Source organism: Bos indicus x Bos taurus, chromosome 19, assembly GCF_003369695.1.
Source record: "Bos indicus x Bos taurus breed Angus x Brahman F1 hybrid chromosome 19, Bos_hybrid_MaternalHap_v2.0, whole genome shotgun sequence".
NCBI lineage: Eukaryota > Metazoa > Chordata > Mammalia > Artiodactyla > Bovidae > Bos > Bos indicus x Bos taurus.
In genome coordinates this window covers 15504267-15528176 of record NC_040094.1, presented here as the reverse complement: position 1 = coordinate 15528176, position 23910 = coordinate 15504267, and the positions used below count along the sequence as shown (strand labels likewise).

The 23910-nt window shown below is 48.7% G+C and overlaps 2 protein-coding genes across 2 annotated transcripts; both read right to left on the bottom strand.

Moving 5' to 3' along the window:
- Nucleotides 1-2091: 2091 nt before the first annotated feature.
- Nucleotides 2092-7138, bottom strand: CCL16 (C-C motif chemokine ligand 16). Its single transcript, XM_027518475.1, has 4 exons — nt 7101-7138; nt 6220-6502; nt 3322-3442; nt 2092-2875 (listed from the first exon to the last, which is right to left on the bottom strand). The coding sequence occupies exons 2-4, from the start codon at nt 6287-6289 to the stop codon at nt 2764-2766; spliced, it is 303 nt and encodes a 100-aa protein (XP_027374276.1). The 5' UTR covers nt 6290-6502; nt 7101-7138; the 3' UTR covers nt 2092-2763.
- Nucleotides 7139-8976: 1838 nt separating this feature from the next.
- On the bottom strand, nt 8977-13700 carry LOC113877996 (C-C motif chemokine 14-like). Its single transcript, XM_027518768.1, has 3 exons — nt 13479-13700; nt 10071-10185; nt 8977-9593 (listed from the first exon to the last, which is right to left on the bottom strand). The coding sequence occupies exons 1-3, from the start codon at nt 13561-13563 to the stop codon at nt 9509-9511; spliced, it is 285 nt and encodes a 94-aa protein (XP_027374569.1). The 5' UTR covers nt 13564-13700; the 3' UTR covers nt 8977-9508.
- Between the last annotated feature and the right edge of the window lie 10210 nt (nt 13701-23910).

The window sequence follows — 23910 nt, the reverse complement described above, 5'->3', positions numbered from 1 at the left end:
TGACCTCTGTCCGGGACAAAGGGGAGGGTCAGAGTTTGAGGCCCTTACCTGCCCCAAGCTCCTGCTGGCCAGCGTGGTGACTGACAGGTCAGTACAGGAGTTAAAGTGCTTTTGGCACAAACGACAGAAGCTAAGACCTGCTAACTTGAGCTCGTGTAAGGAAAAGGGGGTACCCAGACACCCGTGGACACATTAATGAATGAACAAAACAGGGTAGACACAGACAATGAAATATCATTCAGGCCTAGCAAAGAATGAAATCCTGACAACATGCATAAATTTTAAAAACATTGTGCTACGTGAAATAAGACAGTTACAAAAGGTCAAATAACGAGATGATTCCATTTATACCTAGAGGTATAGGTACCTAGAGGTACCTAGAGGTTCCTAGAGGAATCGCGTTCATAGTGAAGGAAAGCAGAATAGTGGTTCCTAAGGGCTAGGAACTCCAGTACTTTAGCCACCTCATGCTAAGAGTTGACTCATTGGAAAAGACTGATGCTGGGAGGGATTGGGGGCAAGAGGAGAAGGGGACGACAGAAGATGAGATGGCTGGATGGCATCACTGACTCGATGGACGTGAGTTTGAGTGAACTCCAGGAGTTGGTGATGGACAGGGAGGCCTGGCATGCTGCAATTCATGGGGTTGCAAAGAGTCGGACACGACTGAGCGACTGAACTGAACTGAACTGAACTGAAGGGCTGGGGGGAGGGAGGAGGGGGAAGTTATTGTTTATGGGGAAGAGAGGTTTCAGTCTGGGGTGAGGGAAAAGTTCTGGAGATGGATAGTGGTGATGGTCGCATGACAATATGCCACTGAATTGTACACTTAAATACGGTAAAAATGTTGGGTACGTGTGAACACACACACAACAGAACTGACCTAAACCAGCAAAAAGTTATTGCAGAGGTGCTAAATGCCACCACGGTCCTCTAGGAATTCAAACAAACGGACAAAACAAACAAGAATAGTGGGAAGAATGTTGGGGCACCTCATGCAACTGAGGTTAGCCAAACCTCCAAGCCTGGAGGAGGGACAGGGCAGCTCCAGGGGCTTCCGCAGACGAGTACACAGACCTCTTCCCTTTGGACAATGCTCCAGGGCTGGTTTCTCAGGTCCGAAGTTCATCTAAGAGAGAGTCTGATTGGTCAGCTGGGGTCAGGTGGCGTCTGGGTGGGTTAGCGTCAGTTGGGGTCGGGGAGCAGGCAGGCAGGATGATGTAGTACCACGGGCGGCCACTGGGGGCAGGCTTGGGTCAGTTTAGCAGAATCCAAGTCATTGGAAGACCAGTCTTCCCAATGATCACTTCACCAAATTCGTTTCTCTATAGGGCTTTAGTCAGGGCTTTTGCCTGACTTTGCTTTGCCTTCACAACACCATTTTGGGGGAATGTTGGACTTTGTCTGAGTCCACTCCCTATTGTTGAGCTGGGGACAGAGAGGTAGGGAGGAGGGGGAAAAAATAATCCACGTCTGGAAAAAAAATAAAGTGAAAGTGTTAGTCACTCAGTCACGTCCTGCTCTTAGCCATCCATGGACTGTCACCTACCAGGCTCCTCCGTCTATGGAATTCTCCAGGCAAGACTACTGGCGTAGAATGCCATTACCTTCTCCAGGGGATCTTCCCTAAGCCCAGGAATCGAAGCCAGGTCTCCTGCATTGCAGGCAGATTCTTTACCATCTGATGTACCAGGGAAGCCCCCCACCTCTGGCCTCAGTGCTATATAAAAGCTCCAGTTCCCCAAATGGAGAAATTTCTCAGGGGAATGTGAAGACCCTGAAAAAACTGAGATTAAGTTTCTGCCATCCCAGCAGAAAGGAGGCAGGGAGTTAGAAACGAAGTTGGTAATAAAGGAAATTGTGTTTACTGAATGGTTGAGTTTTGGACCAGGATTTTCACCCCCAGCCTAGCCAAATGCCCTTCCAGCTTGCAGTGGGAGGGACCTAGGGATTGACACCTCCTCTTTTGTTTCAGTACCATCTGTACCCACATCACCCTGGGGAAGACCCAATATTGGGGAATTCAGCAAAGCCTCAGCAACAGGGACAAAAATCATTAGCATTTGACGATTCCCATAAGAAAAGGTTAGGTTTTTTGTTTTTAATTTTTATTTATTTGGCTGCCTTGGGTCTTAGTTGCGGCATGAGGGGTTTTTTAGTTGCCACGTGTGGGATCTAGTCCCCTGACCAGGGATTGAACCTGGGCCCCTGCACTGGGAGCACAGAGTCCTAGCCACTGGACCACCCGGGAAGTCCCAAAAGGTTAGGTTTTAAAAGAAAAGCATAATAGAAGAAAAAAGAGATCTAGACAAAGGATAAGGGTAGACAGGAAAAGTCAAGAGTCCCGTGAGTCTTTTAATGAGTGGGAGGCCAGAGAGAGCCAGAGGTGGTTTGGCTGTTGGGAGGCAGGACGTGATCGTTCAGGATGGGCTGGTGCATCGGAGGGAGGTGAGGGTCTGAAGCAGGACAAGGAGGAGGATGTGAAAGTGCTGTGCTGAGCGTTAAGGATGTATCCCTGCCCTCCCCCTCAACCTTGGCATTTCCTCCGGAGACTGAGAATATATTCGAAATGCTTTACTTTTTTGAATCTCTGGCCTCTTTCTCTGAAGGTGACTCTTGTCATTCAGACCACAAGGTTGCCTGTGTTTTCACGGGATTACGCCTTCCCCCCGCCCCCGTCGAACTTGGGCTCTGTTGGAGGCCTGACCACCACGGCGAGTTGTGGATCTGGGCTTGACCTTCCTCCCATCTGGTGATGTTAACCTAGGCCAACCTCCTGGAATGCCGCGGACGAAGTCTGGGATCCTTGACGTACTCTTGGACCCAGTCATTGTTGGGGTCGGTACAGACCTCTCGTTTCCGCTTGGTGATGAAGCTGTGGGGGCAGAGTTAGACCATCAGGGGCCCTGGAGCAGTTAGGGGTCCAGTCCACACGCTCCCCCTCACTTCTAGCTCACTGGGGGCTTGCCTCATGCCCTGTACCACCTCCCTAGGCCTCCCTCTGTCTGGGTCCCCTCAAAAAACTCCCCTCTCTGGCCTCTAGACCTCATCGTCTCTTCTTTCAGCCCCTCTCCATTCAGCCTAGACCCTCAGGCTCGAGTTCCGTTATGGCCACCGTTTCTTGGACCACATGAACCAGCCACGTGCCTCTGTAAGGTGGCAAAGTCTAGAACAAACCCCAGGCCTGTCCCATGAGAGTCAAAGCCCAGGCCCTTAACTGCTGCTCCCCTGTTCTAGCATGGAGACTTGGTTCTGTGTACCCCGATCCAGCCTTGGGCTCCCCTTCCCGCTGCCTGTAAATGTCTGCAGGACGGTGCTTACACGATTGCCGGCAGGTGACAGTTGAGGGCCTGTCTGTATCCCACCACCAGTTTCCTCGGCAATACTTTCTCATGATACTTCAGGCAGCAGTTGGGTGGGGGGTTCACCGACTCAGGAATTTCTGAGGGGATGACATTGAAAGCTGAGTTAAGAAGGCAGAGAGGAAGCCCATGGCTGCCCACCTCCATCTCCCATCTCTTGCATTTTGTCTGTTCTTCTGATGGCAAAGCCATCTGTCAGCAGGGATTGGTGGTAGCTTGATGGGTAACAGACAAGAGAAAAAGATGAATCTTCTGCAGATCTTTCAGCCTCATCTGAGGCTGAGCTTCATCAAGTACAAAGGACTGGGGGATTCACATTTGCTGATGAACTTGACTGGGCAAACATATATTAAGCTCCTATTACAAGCCAGGCTCTATGGGAGTTAGAACATGTGGAAGACACAGTCACTACTCTTGTGTCCCCTTATAGACCAGTCTGGGTGAAAAAGCAAAGTGAACAGATAAGCACTACAATGGGATAGAGTAGATTTTGACGCAAGGGGCCATGGGAACAGAACGAGGAGCACCTGACCCAGCCTGGCTGGTTGAGGAAGAAGTCCCGCAGCAGGTGATGTCTGAGCTGATTCCTGAGGGATGAGCAGGACTTAGGCAGACAGAGGGGTCATGGGATCTGGAAGAAAGAAATATATGGAGGCCTGAGGTGGGGGAAGCCCAGCGTGTCTGGGAGGATGGAGCAGTTCCAGGAGCCACAGTGCAAGGTGGGAAGGAAGAAGTAGGAAGAGGATATTAAAGAGGGCGGGGAGGGCTGCACCCCTTCTGAACTATGTCAGGGAGCCTGCATTCTGTCCTAGAGGCACCAGAGAAGCTGAGGTAGGGGGGAAGCTGAGATGCAAGGATGAGCAGGAGATGTCAGGGCAAGGGGAAAAGGCTTGTATTTAAGTTTTGGGGCCAGACAGCATGGGTTGGAGTCTTGACTAAATGACTTGAATCATGGGCAAATTTCTTAACCTCTCTGGATGCCTTCACCCATTAAATGAAGGTGAAAAAGCTCCATCCTACACAGCAGGGGAAGGAGAAGGCAGGATGAATTGAGACAGTGGCATTGACATATATATGCTACCATGTGTAAAACAGAGAGCTAGTGGGAAGCCGCTTTATAACCTAGGGCGCTCAGCTCAGTGCCCTGTGATGACCTAAAGAGCTGGGATGATGGGTGGGAGGGAGGCCCAAGAGGGCGAGGATGTGTGCAAACATACAGCTGATTCACATTGCGAACAAAACATTGTAAAACAGTTATTCTGCAAGTAACAAAATATCCTATGCTACACCATAATGAAACAATATTTAAAAAGAATGCATATATATGTATAACCAAATCACTTTGCTGTATAACAAGAATTAACAACATTGTAAATCAACTATACTTCAATAAAAATAAATCAATAATAATAAAAAGAAGTTATGTCCTAGGATCGTGGTGAGGATGAGTTGAGAAAATGCTTGCAAAACCCTTAACTCAGAGTCTGGTGTAGAAAGTGTCAGCGCTTGTGATTAAGAGCTGATGGTAGGGAGAATGGATACATGTGTAAGCATGGCTGAGTTCCTTCCCTGTGCACCTGAAACTATCGCAACATTGTTAATGGCTGCACTCCAATACAAAATAAAAACTTTTTCTTTTTTTTTTAAAGAGGTAATGGTAGTAATGGCCACTCTACTGGCTTGGAAAGTATTTTCTCTCCCTCTCTGACACTCCCAGGAGGCCAGACTTGGTTGGTTGGTAGCACTGTGTCCCCCTTGAGCTCCCCTGACTGCTCATCATTCAAGGATATTACCTTCCCCAGCCCCGAGACCTGCAGAGTGCAAATCCCTGACCAGTAGGTGGCAAAACTTGAGACGTCTCCAGGGCACCATTTGGCTGATCCATGCTTTGGCTGGGCCATTTTTCTTCCTGCCTGACCTTCCCGAAGGGCAATATTGCCCCCTCCCACCCCCAGGAGGCGCCTCTACCCACAGTGGCCCTGGTTCTTTAAGGCGACGTTTACAGGGATCAGGGGCGTGCTGAGAGTATGTGGGCAGATTACATGGTGTGTGTGACCCTCGCTCCCCCGAGGGTTCACAAAGGCAGAATCCAGCCAGACTACGTGCCAAGGGCAGCCTTAGGGAGAAAGAAAGGGCCATTAAAGGCGGGTATGTACTGAGAGATGGCCTGAGTCTCTGGTCCCTTGCCTGTCACCAGCCCTCATAAATGCTGGTAGAGGCAGAGCCCATGCATCTGTCTCATGGCTACAAAGCCTTTCAATCTCCTTCAACTCCTTTTCTCTTTTCTACAAACTTTTTTAGCCCTAGGCTGGGAGATGGAGCCAAGGGCCCAGAAATCCCCAAATGGCACATGTGGGCATCCCACTGGGGCGTCTCTTGGTTGCCATGGCAGTCCCAGAAATCTACAACAGATCCTGCCCGCAAGGGGTGTCTAGATTCAGACTCCCCGTTCTGGGCTTAGCCCCAAATCTCCCTCCGCCGGCCTCCCTGACTCCCTTGGTCCTGCCCTGCCAGAGCAGGCGTGGCTTTTCCCACCCACTTGCCTCGCCTTCCTCCTCATCACATATGTTTGTGATTGTCCCTTCTGCTCCTTCCTTGGCTCTTCCTCCTAAATGATCATTCCTGCTGTGTCCTCAGGACTCCTGACGTGACCTCGACCCAGCTTCCTGAGACTGCCCAGCCCCAGCAGCTCTGGAGCGCAGCTCAGCTCTGCTTGCCAGGGGCCAGTGTGCAGCAGCGTGGGTGCAGGTGGGGGCCTGGGGCTGATGACGGAGGCCTGAGAGCACTCTCGGCATCACCCTGGCCTGCTCCCTGTTCCCTTGGCTCAGTGCCGCCCTCCAGGGGCAGGTGGACTCACTTGGCTGGCTGTGAACAACAGAAGTGATGGTGAGAACGAGGAGAAAGAGGGCAGCCACGGAGACCTTCATCCTCTCAGTGGGCAGTCAGGCTCCGGGGGGAGGCTGGGCGGACACAGTCTCCTTCCTTGCTGGTCACCCACGCGGGGCCCTCAGCTCTCTGGACTCTGACCACTTCAGAGTGGGTGGAGGAAGAGAGACGACGGTCCTCCCTTCCTGTTTGCTGAAAGGGAGGGCAGTGGAGGGTGGGGTCTGGTGCACAGTTGAATTTGCTAATATTTGCATCTGCATGGAGGAAAAGAGAAAGGGAAGAATAGGCGCTGGGTGTCAGCTCCCTTCAGGCCCTATTTTACTTAAATTCACAGAGGGGAGTAGAGACTTTATTCCCGTTTTGCAGATGAGGCCCCTGAGGCTTAGAGAGGCTAAATAAATCTCACGTGGGTAGGAGGCAGAGGCTGTTTAGTCACTAAGTCGACTCGACTCTTTGTGGCCCCATGGACTGTAACCCACCAGGCTCCTCTGTCTGCGGGGTTCTCCAGGCCAGAATACCGGAGTGGGTTGCCATGCCCTCCTCCAGGGGATCTTCTCGACCCAGGGATTGAACCTACGTCTCCTCCATTGACAGGCGGATTCTTTACCACGGAGCCAGATAGGCAGTCCTGGAAACAGAATCTGTGTGGCTTCATCGAGTTCCCCGCCCCCATCTCTACTTTGGGAAAGAAGAGGGGAGGTTGAACCGACCTTTTCCCCAGGTGATCAGTCTTTGGGAGGCAAACAGAAAGCAGGGTTAGAGAGAGCACAGACTGAGGCAAGGGTAGGGTTTAGTGACCTCGGAAAAGAGTGTCCCCCTCGCCCCCGTCCGAGGACACACGATGGAACTCACACTTTCTTGTTGCAGATTACGTCACTAATACTCTTCCCCCATTCCTAAAGGGTCAGATCTTTGGGTTCCTGTTTGCTGAAATGTTTGTCTCATTTGTTGATGCTCTCATTTACCTCTTTGGACTTTGCACTGGGAACCAGTTTCAGGTCTAATCAGCTGATCCCTCCTGGGTGCCCTCATGCGTGCGGGTAAAGTCTCTTCAGTCATGTCCAAATATTTGCGACCCCAAGGACTGTAGCCCTCCAGGCTCCTCTGTCCTTCGGACTCTCCAGGCAAGAATACTGGAGTGGGTTGCCGTATCCTCTTCCAGGGGATCTTCCTAACCCAGGGATCAAACCAGCTTCTCTTAGGTCTCTGGCATTGGCAGGCGAGTTCTTTACCCCTAGCGTCACCTGGGAAGCCTGGGTGCCCTCAGTGTGGGTTAATCCAATCTGCCACCGTGGTCAATCATGGCCAGCAGAGGGCTGTCCAACACGGTGAACCTGACAACCTGCTTCTGGGTCCCAGAGTTCCAGCTTCCGCCCTTGGCTTTGGCTAAAGCTGGACTTGCCCCCTCGGGCTTCCCTGGCGGCTCGATGATAAAGAATCCGCCTGCAATGCAGGAGTCGCAGGAGAAGCAGGTTCAATCCCTGGGTCGGGAAGATGCCCTGGAGGAGGGCATGGCAACCCACTCCAGTAGAGGGGCTTGGTGGGCTACAAAGCGACTCAGCATGGGCCCATGGACCTGCCCCTCAGTATCTTCTCTTTTCAGACTGCCTCAGAACCCTGTTCCAGGCTGAAGGCAGCTTTCAGAGAAGAAATGAAAGAGGGGATTTGCTCTTTGATGGACTGTGACCTCTAGAGGCATGAGGGAGTGTTTCAGGAGATAGCAGTTGTGGGGGACGGGGTGTGGGGAAATAAGGATCTCGAAAATCCTTGTGGGTCTTGTTGTTTGGCAAGATTGCTTATAAAATAGGGAAAAGCAGGCAATGCAATTAGTCCTGGTGGGTTCAGGGCAGTTAGTGGTGGTAAAGCTGTGGCTTTTTATGAGGGTAGCGGGGTAGGTATATGAGATAACCCTTAACCTCTGTGTGTGGAGGAGAGGAGGTATGAGGAAGCCTGCTGTGCCTTTGCTGTGCAGACACCCTTGGTCTTTATGGAGGGCTGGAGACCAGGGAGGGTGGTCATCATGTCTACACTGGGTGTGCTCTTCCTCTGTGTATGCAGAGCTCCTTGAACCTGGAAGATGGGTCTGAGAGCCTTTGGGGTCAGCTGGAACATAAGCTTCCTCTTGGTTCCTTTCTCATTCCGTCTATCCACCCATCCACCATCCATTCATCCACCGATCTATGCATTCATCCATCCACCCATTCATCCACCATCCACTATCCATCCATCCATCCACCCATCTATCCATCCATCCATTTATGCATCCATCCACTCATTCATCCACCATCCATCCATCCACCCACTGATCTATTCATCCATTTATCCACCCACCCATCTATGCATCAATCCATCCACCCATCCATCTATGTACCATCCATTCATTCATCTATGCACCATCCATTCATTCATCTATGCATTCATCCATCCACCCGTTCATCCACCATCCACTATCCATCCATCTATGCATGCATGCATGCATCCATCCATCTACCCACCCACCCACCCATCCACCCACCCATCCATCCATTTCCTGAGCACCTGATGTGGGCCAGACTTTTTGCTATGCCTTGTGAAGTACACAAAAATGAATAAAACAATATAGTGCAACCTGATGTGTGTATGTGGATGGCGAAGAATTGGATAAAATTTGTCCATCAATCATTCCTATCTTAGCCAGCAGGGGACAAAGGCCTTGGGACCACCACAGAAAAAGACTATGGAACTTAACTGTTACAGAGAGGCCTTTATGAAGATTTAGCTGCAAAATCAAGCTTTCCTTGTGAAGCTTAAATAAATGAATGCACATAGACTGCTTTAGCAGAGTGCTTGGACTATGGAGGTGCTACAAAAATAGTATCTGTTTTTATTGTGGTCATTACTGTCTCAAGGTAGCCTTTATACAGCGTGTCTTCCTCACTTCCTGTTCAGTTTCTCTCTACCTCCATGGCAGACCTGACCCTTTTTTTTTTTTTTTGCACCAGGCTCTGGCCAAACTTCTGCAGAGTGAAGCATGAGGCTGAGGGTGGCACCCTGAGCTGCCTTGCCAGAGCAGGCATGGCTGGGCTCACCAGTGTCCTCAAGTCCGCAGCGAGCGGGGAAATTTAGTAGAAATGCATGAGGGCAGGGAAGGGCCTGACTGGTCTTTAATTCAAGTCAGGGCATCTCCCAGGAGGCGGCTGGGGCTGAGCTGGGAGGAGGGGAGTGGGGTTCAACCCCCTCTCTTTAAATCCCGAGCTGTGTCCTTCTCCATTACTTCTGGGTCACTCCTCCAGTTCCTTGATATAGTCCTGGACCCAGCCATCACGGGGGTTGGCACAGATGTAATGGCCCTTCTTGGTGATGAAGCTGTGGAACAAGAGGGGAGAAGGATGACCAACCAAGGCTCCGGGAGCCAGGAAGCGAGAGCCAGTCCTTCCTTCTTCACAGATTCCTCATTCCACCCAGACCGGTTCCCCTTCCTTAGTTAGAGGCAGCCCAGGGCCAGTGTATTTTCGGAGATACACCCTCCAGCCCCTCAGGGCTGCTTAGACCCGTCCAGTCTCCATGCCCAACCCAGGAGGTGTCCCTTGCCTCTCCTTCCTCTCCCCACCACATCCTCATCCATGGGCCCAGCTTCCTCCTGGACCCAGCAGGGCCCCCCTGACGGCCCCTGAGCCCCAAGTCTGCTTCTCCCTACCCCACCCCATGCTGCTTCTCTCTGTGGACACGCCTGAGAGCACTTTGGGGAGCACCCATCCTGCGTTCTCCCCCCTGCCCTTCCCCACCATGCTCCCAGCCCTACGGGCCCCCCATCCCCCAGGGTGGTGTGTGGGTTTCACCTACATGATTCCAGGCTTGGGGCATTGGCTGCTGGTCTCATAATAGCTTGAAACGCGCTGCCGGGGGACTGGCCGGCTCACGTAGGTGAGGCAGCACTCGGCGGGGTGGTAAGGTCCTCCTGAGGAGAAAGAGGGGAGCAAGCTGAGATCAGGGTGCTCGTTAGAGATGCAGGGTGCTGACTGCCTCTGGAACCCTAGGGGGTGCAGGAGGAAAGGAAGGAGAGCACCCCAGAATTCAGAGAGAGGGCTGTAGAAAAAGCTCAGTCCCCTGGCCTCCCTCTCAGGCTAATCCCCGGGCTCCTTTTTCTCTCCTCCTTCATCACCGATCACCCTGCCTCCCTTTCTCTCACCCCTGTGGAGTCCTTTACCAAAGTCACCTCATGGACTGTAGCCCGCCAGACTCCCCTGTCCAAGGAATCCTCCAGGCCAGAATACTGGAGTGGGTTTCCCATTCCCTTCTCCACGGGATCTTCCCTGACCCAGGGATCAAACCCAGGTCTCCTGCATCGCAGGCAGATTCTTTACCATCTGAGCCACCAGGGAAGCTATGTTGTCATGAGCCCCCCTGCTCTAAACCGGGCAGCTCCCTGACCCCACATTGACAAAAATACCCATCCTATAGCATCCTAACCAACCACCTAACACCACCCTTCTAGCAAGAAGTTTCTTTGTCTTGAGGCTATAAAAATTGGCTACCAGCCCACAAAAGGCACTGTCCCTGTCTTGAGCCAGCCCACTGGCCTAACAGCATCTCCTGCTCTAGTAAACTCTCTTCTCCTCTCATTCTGCCTCATGTCTCGAAATTCTTTTCCAACCTGCGCATAGACCACGACAATTGCCGCCTCACCCCCAAAGGACTGGCTGATGACTTTGAACTCTGGATGGAAGCGCAGCAAAGTCCAGATCTCAGCGAGCACACAACCCTGGGGAGAAGGGATATTAGGGGGGAAAAGTCCCAATAGGATTGGGGATGCAGATCCTGTCCCTCCCAGTGCCCCCATCCTGCCTGATCCCCACTGAACCCACGCCCTGCCAAGAGGGCAGAATGCCCACACCAAGACCCACGGACAATGACCAGGGAGCTAGGACTACCAGATCTAACCCCATCCAGCCTCTGTTGGCTTTGCACCATCACCCCCATGTCTGCTCATCTGTGAACAAGGCGGTTAACTGCCTTGGCGGCTGACTGCATTTTACACACAGCTTCCTGGAGGCGCAGAGGCACTTGGGAGCTGAGTTACGGGTATAAGACCCCATCTGCCGTTTTTCCCCTGTTTTACATTTTGGGCCTCCTGTGTAAGATTTTGCTGGAAGAAAAATTTTCCTGATCTAAAACACTTAAAAAAAATCACTGTATTTTTCAGTTATTTTTTGATTCCAAAATTTCATGGCTCTTGTAGGAGGTGCTCTTGGTGACAACAAAGTCACACCAAGATTGAATTACAGGGGCAGCAGGGGAGGGGTTTCAGATCAAGGGCCTTGCAGTTAGGGGGTGCAGTGATTGGGGCCGTCACGTTATGTGACCAACCTGGACAGAAATATGGGTGTGCACAGCGATGGCCTCGGCATCACCGAGGTGCTTGGGTGGCAAGGGAAGGGCTGGTCGTCTTATGCAGCGCCATCTCCAGCAGCACTCTCACCCCCTGAAGAGTGGAGTAAGGGACCCCCTGGTCCCTGAGAACCACTGTCACTGCATCCTCTGAGCTGCCCAGTGACTCCTCAGATAAGCAAAGCAAACTGTCCCCATTCCACCCAGTCTAGTCTAGCTCCATTTCAACAGCCTTCTATGTTTCCCTTCAGTTTCTAAAAAGGAAACGAGGTAAAATTGCAGAGTGACGAATAGCTTGGGTTGCCTGTAAAGGCAGCTCTTCCGAAGAAACAAGCTGAAAAATGGTGGCCTAGGAGCTCCCCCATCCCAACTGTTCCTTTCCCCCAAGTACATACCCAAGTGATGCTGCACTCATGGGGTAGGGAGACCCTGGAAGCAGCCTGGATCCAAATCTCAGGGGGTAAAGGGACAAAGTGACCTTGAGGGTCCCAAACACGTCTTCCCAGTCTCCTGGGGGATAATGAGCCCAAATGGGATGGGCCTGTCTTTAGTTTAATGGCAAAGAGAGAGGAATGGAGGGAGTGAAGAGATAACCTGGCCTCACTGCATGGCGTTGGCAGGGAGGGGACTGGTCCTGGGCAATGTGAGGATGAAACCAGTTTAAGAGGACATCAGACACAGTGGAATACTACTCAGCTGTAAAAAGAATGAAATATTGCCATTTGCAGCCACCTGGTTGGACTTGGAGGGCATTATGCTAAGTGATTCCCTGATAGTTCGGTTGGTAAAGAATCCGCCTGCAATGCAGGAGACCCTGGTTCGATTCCTGGGCCTGGAAGATCCACTGGAGAAGGGATAGGCTACCCACTCCAGTATTCTTGGGCTTCCCTTGTGGCTCAGCTGGTAAAGAATCTGCCCACAATGCGGGAGAATTGGGTTTGATCCCTGGATTGGGAAGATCCCCTGTAGAAGGGAAAGGCTACCCATTCTGGCCTGGAGAATTCCACAGACTATATCCATGGGGTTGCAAAGAGTAGGACACGACTGAGTGACTTTCACAGCAACAGAGCCTGCTAAGTGAAATAAGTCAGACAGAGAAAAATAAACACAGTATCATATCCTTATACGCAGAATCTAAAAAACACAACAAACAAATGAATAGAACAGAAAAGAAAAGATTCACAGATATACAGAACAATAGTGTTTACCAGTAGGGAGAAGGAAGGGGGGAGGGGCAAAGTTGGGCTAGGGGATTAAGAGGTACAAACAATTAAGTATAAAATAAGCTATAAGGATACATTATACAACACAGGGAATACAGTCAATATTTTATAACTATAAATTGAATATGATCTTTAAAAATTATGAATCACTATATTAGACACCTTAGGTAATATAACCTTGTGTAGGCATGCGTGCTAAGTTACTTCAGTCGTGTCCAACTCTTTGTGACCCTATGGACTGCAGCCCACTAGACTCCTCTGTCCATGGGACTATGTTGTTGTTATTTAGTCGCTAAATAGTATCTGACACTTTGCGACCCCTGGATTGTAACCGGCCACCCCTGGATTGTAACCGGCCAGGTTCCTCTGTCCGTGGGATTCTCCAGGTAAGAACACTGGAGTGGGTTGCTGTATCTTCCTCTAGGGGGTCTCCCCGATTCAGGGATTAAACCCGCATCTCCTGCTTGGCAGGAGGATTCTTTACCACTGAGCCACCTGGGGAGCCCACAGCAACTACACTTCAGTAATAAAGAAAAGAAGACACTAGACCCCCTTCTGGAGCCCCTTTCTCTTCGCATCCCAGCACCCCGGCTCCTGCTTGCTATCCCACAGGGACCAGGTTGGAAGGTGTTGTACTCACTTGAAGACGATCCGTTCTTGGACCCAAGGGCCACAGTGATGCTGAGGAGGAGGAGGAAGGAGACGGCTGCCATGGAGACCTTCATCCTCCCGTGGAGGAGCAGCTGCAGGAGGAGAGGCAGCTTGGTAGGGGCTTCAGAGGCTTCCTGGGCTTCGGAAGTTTTGAGAAATGCTCATCTAGACAAAATTTTTTTTTTTTTTCCAGTAAGGGAACTAGGATTTCAAAGGGAAGTAGGAAGCAGTAGATCCCTCAGCGATTTCACATCCTGCACATGTGTTGAGGGTGGAGTGAAGGAAGCCTGGAGAGCCAAGATTTCAGAGAGGAAATTGACCTCCACCCTAGTGGGAATATATTTAACCCTTTTCTATTGCCAGATTTTAGATATGATATTTTATTTTTTATCCCATGCTCAGTCGCACAGTCGTATCTGACTCTTTGTGAGCCCATGGACTGTAGCCCACCAGGCTCTTCTGTCCATGGGTTTCTCCAGGCCAGAATACTGGAGTGGGTTGCCATGTCCTACTCCAGGGGCTCTTCCTGACCCAGGGATCGAACCCACGTCTCCTGCATCTCCTGCATTGGCAGGTGGATTCTTTACCACTGAGCAACTTGGGAAGCCCTGTTTAACCCTCTGACGTACGCCTTTCCTTAGTCATAGAAAGACCACGAGCCCCATGGGGAGGGAAGACTGGCTCAGCCTTAGTTCAAGATCTCAAGGCTGGGATGTGTCCCGTACTTAGTTCTGGTACCAGGCCCCAGAGCAAGGCTGTATGGGGGCCAGAGGTCAGAGAGGATTTGGGGTAACAGGATAGGGTCTCCAGTCTTGGAAATCCTCACTTAAGCTCTTCAGCAGAACCTTTGGCTCCCAACCTCATCCTCACTCCTTCACTGTCCCCTGGGGGTGAAGAAGTGCCATGGTGCTCACTAGACAATTTATTTAACAAGCTTTATACTTTAATATGGCGCTTCCCAGGTGGTGCTAGTGGTAAAGAACCCGCTTGCCAATACAGGAGACATAAAAGACGTGGGTTTGATCCCTGGATCAGGAACATCCCCTGGAGGAGGGTATGGCAACCCGCTCCAGTATTCTTGCCTGGAGAATCCCATGGACAGATGATACAGTCCATAGGGTTGCAAAGAGTTGGACATGACTGAAGCAACCTCGGGTGCACACACACACACTTTAATACACACTAGCTGTTGTCCCAAATGCTTCATGAATTTAGGCATTTTAAGCCTTATATTATAAGGCTTAAATTATATTAGCTTATATTATATTATATTAGCAGTTGAGGAAACTGAGGCACAAAAAGCATCCATAACTTGCCCAAGCTCTGACAGTTGATAAGTGGAATCAGGCTTCAAACTCCAATTGGGTAGTCTGGTTCCCAAGTCTATGTTCTTTTTTAAAAAAAATATTTATCTAATTATTTGGCTGCACTGAGTCTTAGTTGCAGCGTGCAGGATCTTCGATCTTCATAGTGGCACATGAGATATTTAGCTGTGGCATGAGGAATTTTCAACTGTGGCATGTGGGACCTAGCTTCCTGACAAAGGAATGGAACCTAGGCCCCCTGTATTAAGAGCATGGAGTCTTAGCCACTGGACAACCAGGGAAGTCTTCCAAGTCTGTGTTCTTAACCACTATGCTATGGAGAAGAACCATGGAAGTCCCAATAAAGCGGTGTCTAAAATCGTCCTGCTTGCTTTGGCTTCTCTATAAAACCTTTGGTCTGAGACATTTCTGAGTTCAGGGAGATCTCTTAGGGACCTTCTCCCAGTTTCTGACTTCGTGACAGAGACGCTTAATGGGAACCTAGAAGATGCCTTCTTTGGGGTTCAGTTCAGTTCAGTTGCTCAGTCGTGTCTGACTTTGCAACCCCATAGACTGCAGCAAGCAAGGCTTCCCTGTCCATCACCAACTCCCAGAGCCTACTCAAACTCATGTCCATCGAGTTGGTGATGCCATCCAACCATTTCATCCTCTGTTGTCCCCTTCTCCTCCTGCCTTCAGTCTTTCCCAGCATCAGGGTCTTTTCCAACGAGTCAGTTCTTCACTTCAGGTGGCCATAAGTATTAGAGTTTCAGCTTCAGCATCAGTCATTCCAGTGAATATTCAGGACTGATTTCCTTTAGGATGGACTGGTTGGATCTCTTTGCAGTCCAAGGGACTCTAACAGGCAGCTGGCAGGTTTCCTGGACTAGCAGTGGCCAGGAGCTCAGTGCTGGAAACTGTTCTGAAGCTGCATCCGTGGATCATGTGATTGATGTGCTTTCTGTGAAGGGGCAGCTTGGTGCTACGTACTTGCTGTCCTTAGATCTGTCTACATGGGCCATTTACAGAGGAGGAGTTGGGACTCAGGAAGGGCAGAGACTCGCTCACAGTCATGAAGTGATTTGGATGCAGGACCAATCCACTCTTCCTTCTCTCAGTCCAATGGCCTTGGCCACGCTCTTCCAGTGGGGGCCCTTGCCCCATTCTTTCTGCTTTTGTGGTTAGAAGGCTGTTTCCATCTTCTCTCCTCCACTCATCAAGGCAGGGGCAGGCCTAGCAGATAGCAAATGATCTGTAAGTATATGTTTTATTTATTTACTTTAAAAAATATTTATTTGGCTGCGTTGGGTCTTAGTTGCAGCATGCAGAACCTTCCTTGCAGCATATGGACTCTCTAGCTGTGGTTTGTGGGCTCAATTGCTCTGCAGAATCTTATCCAACCAAGGATCGAACCTGTATCCCCTGCATTGCAGGGTAGATTCTTAACCACTGGACCATCGAGGAAATTCCTGTAAGTATATGTTTCAGAAGAAGGATGAATTGAGCTGGTCTAAGTATGTATATCTCACAGGAAATAGCTGAATTCTCATGCTTGGGTGCCAAGACTGTCATTTATTCGAAATTTTCTGTATTGTCTATAATAACACTGTTTAAATGCCTCGAGTCAAGTGATAGAAATTGTCGCCAGCAACAATATAAGGAAACAAGCTGTTTCTGGGAAGAATGTTTAGTTGGGACAAAATAATGACATTCTTTTTGTTTTTGTGGGGACTAGCCTACCTGCCAAGTTGTTGCTTCGATCTTTAGAGGAAAGTCTTTATTTTTCAAGCAGTTATTGAGTTCCTACCTACATTAGCCTGGATATGCTCACTGCTATAATAAACAACCCATAAATCTCAGGGGAGTCATTAAATGAAGGTTTATTTCTTGCTCATGTCACAGTCTGCTGTGGGTCAGCAGTGGGGTGTATGTGTATGTGTGTGTGTGCTGGGCAAAGCTTTTTCATGCATCCATTTTTTTAATCAATAAAATTTAATTTTAATACTTTTACATGATTTAATAAATGACAGCTATTTTTATTTAATAGTTACAAATCCATTGAACACTCTGGAATGTATGGAATCAGAGAGCAAGGTCAAGAAAAATGGCTGGGGTGTGATGGGGAGGGAGGTGGGAGGGGGTTCAGGATGGGGAACATATGTACATTCATGGCTGATTCATGTCAATGTATGGCAAAAACCACTACAATATTGTAAAATAATTAGCCTCCAATTAAAATCAATAAATAAATTAAAAAAAAAGAAAAATGGCTGAACAGTAAAAATTAAGAGTAAGCAGAATTTTAATTTGTAATTTACTTAGAAAACACTCATTTTCTTTGCCTTTTAATTTTTGAGAGGTTTTGGCCTCTTCTTTCTGCAATTCTTTTCCCTCTTGATGATGTTTTTCACATCTTCTATCTTGTGAAGATTTTCAAAAAAGGAGCCTCCAAGTTTGCTGCCAATGAGGAGAAGCAGAGGGGGATAGGCAGATTTTCATGGCCCATTTCTGGAAATAGCATAAATTACTTTCACTTACACTCCAGGGCCAGAATGAAGTCACCTGACTCCAACTTAAAGGCAGAGGTAAGAAAAATATAGGTCATCTATGTGCCCAGTGGGAAGAGAGAATGGGTTTAGTGACCACATCCCTTCTTTGTCATAATATTATGGACTCAGCCTGGAAGTGACCCTGACCTCATAGCTTGAAGAGGGAACTCAAAAAAGTAAATGAAAATTACAAAACAGTGGGGTGAATGGACTTTGATGGCAACATAATCAGAGACCTCAAAGGTTCTTCTGTGGCCCACTGGTGAGTATGCAGGAGTGCCTTTTAAAAAGTTTTTCAAATCAACACATTTGCATTGATTTTAAAAAATTGAATAATACTGAAAGGGTGGGTGGGACCCTTATATTAAAGGTTTACTTCTTTGCTACATCACTTGTATGTGACAAATACAGACCCCACCATCCATAATCAAGTGGGCCCTCTGCCCCAGCCCTGGTCCATGTCAAGAAAAAAGGGTATGAGCTACGTTACTTAAAAAATCTTGTCTATGGTTCTAAAAGTGAAATAGTAAATGTATGGATTTTTTTTTTTACAACTTTAAAGCACATATTTTTCTAGCTATTTTGCATTTGTAAGATTTTTATTTTTATTTTTTCCCCCACACCACATGGTAAGTAGGATCTTAGTTCCCTCTCCAGGGATGGAAACCATGCCTCCTGCATTGGGAGCATGGAATCTTAACCACGGGACCACTAGGGTAGTCCCAAGATTTTTACTTTTAAAAATTCAAAAATTGGTTGGCAGACTTACTGAGCCACATTTAAACTTTTTCCAGGGCTTCCCTGGTGGCTCACCAATAAAGAATCTGCCTGACAATGCAAGAGTTCGGGTTCGATCCTTGGGTCCAGGAGATCCCTCGGAGAAGAAAATGGCAACCCACTCCAGGATTCTTGCCTGCAGAATCCCAGGGACAGAGGAGCCTGGTGGACTCCAGTCCATGGGGTCGCAAAGAGTCAGACACGACTGAGTGACTAAGCACAGCACAGCACAGTCACTCAATCATTGTCAGCTTGAGTGATGATAAATATCTGTTTCAGAATTCTAGGGAAAGGGAGAGGGGTGTTCTGACTGGGACAGTGAGGGAAGATTTTATGGTTGCATCTAAATGAATTGAGTTTTGCTGGGAGGGTTGAGAGCAGGGGTCATTTCTGGCGGAGTCACCACAGAGAGCAGGAGACAATAGAGAACATGTTGTTTTTGAGGAACTGTGAAAAGAGAGTATCATGTAACTGACTTTACATAACATTGCATCGTATCCTCAAAGAGCTCAGAGAACAGCTGTGATTGACCAGGTGCTTGGTCAGGAAGGAAAGTCTCATGTCACCCCTCGTTTCTTTTCAGCTGCCATTGTTGTGAGGCACCTGGCACAGCCCAAGTGGTTTGCGCTCACCGTTTCACTCTACTCAGTTGGCAAGTCAAAACCACACACATTGCCCTTAGGGCTAGCATTGCTTTTCTCCAATAGTTCTTTGAGATCTTCAAGACTCTGAAACAAAATCTCAAGAGTATCAAAGAAAAGGGGGGAAGCAGGATCCTCTGGGGTCTTGTCCCCCATATCCTCTGCTTTAGCTCTTCTCTGAAGTACCTAGATAATACATTTATATACATTAATACATTTACCTAGATAATACATAATAATCACATACCTAGATATACATTTCTTGAGTTGTTTTACAGATGTGGAAACTCCTCATCAGATGGAAGATGTTACCTACTGGATGACCAGGAGCTCATAGCCCCAGGCCTCCTGGAGCCTCAATTCAGTTGCTCAGTGGTGTCCTCCTCTTTGCGACCCCATGGACTGCAGCACGCCAGGCTTCCCTGTCCATCACCAACTCCCAGAGCCTACTCAAACTCATATCCATCGAGTCAGTGATGCCATCCAACCATCTCATCCTCTGTCGTCCCCTTCTCCTCCTGCCTTCAATCTTTTCTAGCATCAGGGTCTTTTCCAGTGAGTCAGCTCTTCGCATCAGGTGGCCAAAGTATTGGAGTTTCAGCTACAGCATCAGTCCTTCCAATAAATATTCAGGACTGATTTCCTTTAGGATGGACTGGTTGGATCTCCTCGCAGTCCAAGAGACTCTCAAGAGCCTTCTCCAACACCATAGCTCAAAAGCCTAAGGACTTTTGAAGCCTAAGTCTGGTAAAGTTAACCCTTGTGACACCACCTTGTGCTCTCATCATCAGCCAATCAGAGAATTGTGCACAGTTGTGCACAATTGTGCACAATCACATACCCTGCAACCCTCCCCACTCCCACCTGATTTTTTAAAATGCTTTGCTGAAAACCTCTGGGGAGCTCGAAACTTTTTAGGGCATGAATCAGCTTGTCTCTTTGTCTGGGCTTGCAATAAATCTTTCTCTGCTAAAACAACAAAACAAAACAGAAAATAAACAAACAAACAAAAAACCCAAAAAATGCTCAACAGGGAAGTCAAAAGCTTCTGTGGACACCCCAAGTAATGAGAGCAATAGGAAAGATCATACAGGGCTCAAAATATAGGCCAGAACCCTTAGCATCTGTGTTGCCTCTTTTGCTTCCCCCAACTCCATAGAAATGACAGAATAAGTGGGAAGATAAAAACCACACTAAAAATAAATTCCGCTTTTCACAAAGATGGTGCCAAAGGCGAAGAAGGAAGCCCCTGCCCCTTCCAAAGCCTAAGCCAGAGCAAAGGCTCTGAAGGCCAAGGCAGCAGTCTTGAAAGGCATCCACAACCCAAAAACTGTGGCTAAGGTTCACAAAAAAAGGCGGCCCGAAACACTGCAGCTCAGGAGGCAGCCCGAATACCCTTGGGAGACTGCCCCTAGGAGAAATGAATTCGACCACTATGACGTCATCAAATTCTCCCTCGATCCGAGTCAGCCAAGAAGAAAAGAAAAGACCAAAACACACTGGTATTCACTGTGGCTGTCAAGGCAACAAGCATCAGATTAATCAGGCTGGGAAGAAGCTCGATGACATTGAGGGGGCTGAGGTCAACACCCTGATCAGGCCTGATGGACAGAAGAAAGCTGGCTCCTGACTAGGATGTTTTGGCTGTTGCCAACAAAATTGGGATCATCTAAACCAAGTCCAGCTGGCTAATTCCAAATATAAAAGTTTTCACTATTAAAAAAACAAACAAACAAACTCATAGTAACAGTAAAGGATCAGAAAAGATGACAGAAAGCTAACCATAAGGTGAGAAATTTCTGTTCTATATAAAGGACCTTTGTCAATTTGATGGCAACACACAAAGTGGCTGAAAAACGTATATCCTTACATAGGTGATGGAGAAGGTCATCGAGAAAACGTGTTTCCAACAGGACCCCGGGGAAGCCAAAGATCAGTTGGGAGGTGTTGGGAGAAGAATCTTGGGCCCAAAAAACAAGTAAGGACCTTGCCAGTCTCCACTTTTGGACAGTCAGGGGTTTGACTCAGGACGAAGCTGCAAGTACAGTTCTCTAAATAAAGAAGGGTATCTGCTGTGGGAGTCCAGAGGGGACCATGGGCCAGAGAGAGAGTTGGGCATCAGTTATTTCTATTTGGCAGCCCACTCCAGTGTTCTTGCCTGGAGAATCCCAGGGATGGGGGAGCCTGGTGGGCTGCCGTCTGTGGGGTCGCACAGAGTCGGACACGACTGAAGCGACTTAGCAGCAGCAGCAGTATTTCTATTACCTCCTTCCAACTGGCTGAGCCATTCCTCTGTGTCATTTAGTCTACTGTTGATTCCTTCTAGTGTATTTTTTACTTTATTGGTTACATCTGTCATCTCTTTGGGGGTTTTCTTTTTTACTTTCTAACTCTTTGTTAAAGACTTCTCACTTCTCGCTCTGTGCATCCATTCTTCTCCCAAGTTCTTTAATCACTGTTATGATCACTGGGCTTCCAGGTGGTGCTAGCGCTAAAAAGAACCTACCAGCCAATGCAGGGGACTCGGGTTTGATCCCTGGGTGGGGAAGATCCCATGGAGGAGGGCATGGCAACCCACTCCAGCATTCTTGCCTGGAAAATCCGATGGACAGAGGAGCCTGGTGGTCTGCGGTCCATAGGGTAACAAAGAGTCAGACGCCACTGAAGCAACTTAGCACACATGCATGCATGATTGCTACCCTGAACTTTTTTCTCAGGTAGATTGCCCATCTTCAGTTCACTTGGTTCTTTTTTCTTTTTTTCTCCACTTCAGCTAGTTCTTCTGAGGTTTAATCTTGTTCCTTCGTCTGGGGCATGTTCCTCTGGCATCTCATTTTGCCTAAGTTGCTGTTTATATTTTTATGCATCTGGTATGTGAGTTGTATTTCTTAACGTTGGAGAAATGGCTTTGTACAGGAGATGTCCTGTGCATTCCAGCAGTGCACACCCCTCTTGTCGTCCAAGCTGCATGCTCTGGGGACTCCCCCCATGAGGGCTGTGTGGTTCCTTTTGTTGTGGCGGGCTATGTGGGCGGTTTGATAGGCTTGGTTGACCCTGGTCTGTTTACTTACCAGGCACTTCCTTGTATAGAGGCTGTTGGCTGCTGTTAGTGGGGCCTGGTCACAAAGCAGCTGACTGCGGAACTCCAGGGGCCCTGGGGCTTGTGCTGGCTCCCTGGTGTGTGGACTCAAGACTAGAAGACTCTGGGGCTGTGGCCCACCTACTGGTGGTAAAGCCAGTTCCTGGGGTTAGTGCCAGAATACTGGCAGGGAGAGCTGAGTCCTAGAGTCTGGTTGCAGGGCTCAGGGGTCCCAGAGTTGGTGTCAGATCGTTAGTGTTGGTGAGGTGGAGTGGTTTCTGACACAGTTGGGTACAAGTTCCAGTTGTCCCAAAGCTTGTGTCAGCCTACTAGTGCTCAGGACAGAGGCCCAGGTGGTCCCAAAGTAGGATCTGGCTTCTTGGTGGACAGGTTGGTTCTGTAAGCCGTGGGGTTGCCCACTGGTGGGTGGAGCTGGATTCTGGGTCTTTGGGTGGATTGGGTCATGTCCAGAGGCAACTGTGTGCTCAGTGGGGTCTCAAGGCAGCCTGTCTACTGATGGTGAGGCTGTGCTCCTACCCAGGTAGTTGCTTGGCCTGAGGCAGGCCAGCACTGGTTCCTACAAGCTGCTGGACCAGGCAGGGCTGGATCCGGGGGCAATAGGCTAGAGGAAGGATTCCACAGTGGTGCCCACCAGCAAGGTGTCTTTGTGGCAGTGAGTTCCCAAGGACAGCTGCTGCCAGTGTCTGTCCCCAGGGTGAGCTGTAGCTGACTCCTGCCTCTCGGGGAGACCCTCAAAGATCAGCAGGTAGGTGTGATCCCAGGCTCCTATCAAATACTGCTTTTGCTGTGAGTCCTACAGGCTGCAAGACTTTGTGTGTGTTCTCTTTAAGAGTGAAGTTTCTATTCCTCCAGTTCTCTGGGACTGCCAAAATTAAGCCCTGTTGCTGCTGTTGTTTAGTCGCTCAGCTGTGTTTCTTTGCGAGCCTGTGGACTGCGGCACGCCAGGCTTCCTTGGGCTTCCCTATCTACTGGAGTTTGCTCAAACTCATGTCCATTGAGTCAGTGATGCCATCCAACCATCTCAACCATCTCTGTCACCCCCTTCTCCTCCTGCCCTCAATCTTTCCCAGTATAAGCCCTGCTGGCCTTCAAAGTCAAATACTCTGGGGGCTTATCTTCCCAGGGCAGGGCCCCTGGGTTGAGGAGCCTGAAGTGAAGCTCAGACGTCTCACTCTTGTGGGAGAACCTCTGCAATGTAAGCATTCTCCAGTCTGTGGGCCACCCATGAGGGTGAATGTGGGTGTGTGCTCAGTCGTGTCCAACTCTTTGCGGCTCCATGGACTGTAGCCTGCCAGACTCCTCTGTCCGTGGAATTCTTCAGGCAAGAGTATTGGAGTGGTTTTCCATTTCCTCCTCCAGAGGATCTTCCCGACCCAGGGATTGAATCTGAGTCTCTTGCTTCTCCTGCATGGGCAGGTGGATTCCTTCCCACTAGCGCCATCTGGGAAACCCACCAGGGAATATGGGACTTGGCCTATCATGAGTCTGCTCCACCCCCAGCACCGTATTATTGTGATTCCTCTTTAAACATCTTTAGTTGTAAAATATATTTTCTTGTTGGTAGGTTCTGTTTGTGTTTCTTTTTTTCCATTGATAGTTGTTCTACAAGTATTGGGTTGGCCAAAATAATTCATTTTGGTTTTTCCATACCATCTTATGGAAAACTCGAAAAAACTTTCTAGCCAAGTTGTGATTTTGGTGTGTTCATGAGAGGAGGTGAGTTCAGGGCCTTTCTACTCTGCCAACTTAGCCTGGAAAAAAATCTTAAACTTTTTTTGAATTAAAAAAAAATGTTGTTGTTTAGAATTCAGTCCTCTATTTCTGAATTTTATGCGAGAGTTGATTAAGATTTACTAATTATAAATAGAAATGTATATGCTTTAATAGATATGAATCTAAAATTGATATTAACTTTAGTTTTAAGTGTTTTCCTAATGTCCTTTAACTTCAGAGAAGATATCTTTTAGGAACTTATATCTGGTAAGAAAAAAAAAAATCCAAAGAGTAGCATTAAGGCAGAAGGATGAGTATAGGCCTTTCAATGTCATAT

Bases quoted from the DNA above. Each gene is read 5' to 3' on its own strand.
- CCL16 (XM_027518475.1), bottom strand. From the start codon at position 6,289: ATGAAGGTCTCCGTGGCTGCCCTCTTTCTCCTCGTTCTCACCATCACT. The intron at 3,443-6,219 runs GTGAGTCCACCT...TCATCCCCTCAG, and splicing joins TGTTGTTCACAGCCAGCCAA to AAATTCCTGAGTCGGTGAAC. The intron at 2,876-3,321 runs GTAAGCACCGTC...CTGCCCCCACAG, and splicing joins TGTCACCTGCCGGCAATCGT to CTTCATCACCAAGCGGAAAC.
- LOC113877996 (XM_027518768.1), bottom strand. From the start codon at position 13,563: ATGAAGGTCTCCATGGCAGCCGTCTCCTTCCTCCTCCTCCTCAGCATC. The intron at 10,186-13,478 runs GTGAGTACAACA...CTTTCTCCTCAG, and splicing joins CAAGAACGGATCGTCTTCAA to GAGGACCTTACCACCCCGCC. The intron at 9,594-10,070 runs GTAGGTGAAACC...CTTGTTCCACAG, and splicing joins TGCCCCAAGCCTGGAATCAT to CTTCATCACCAAGAAGGGCC.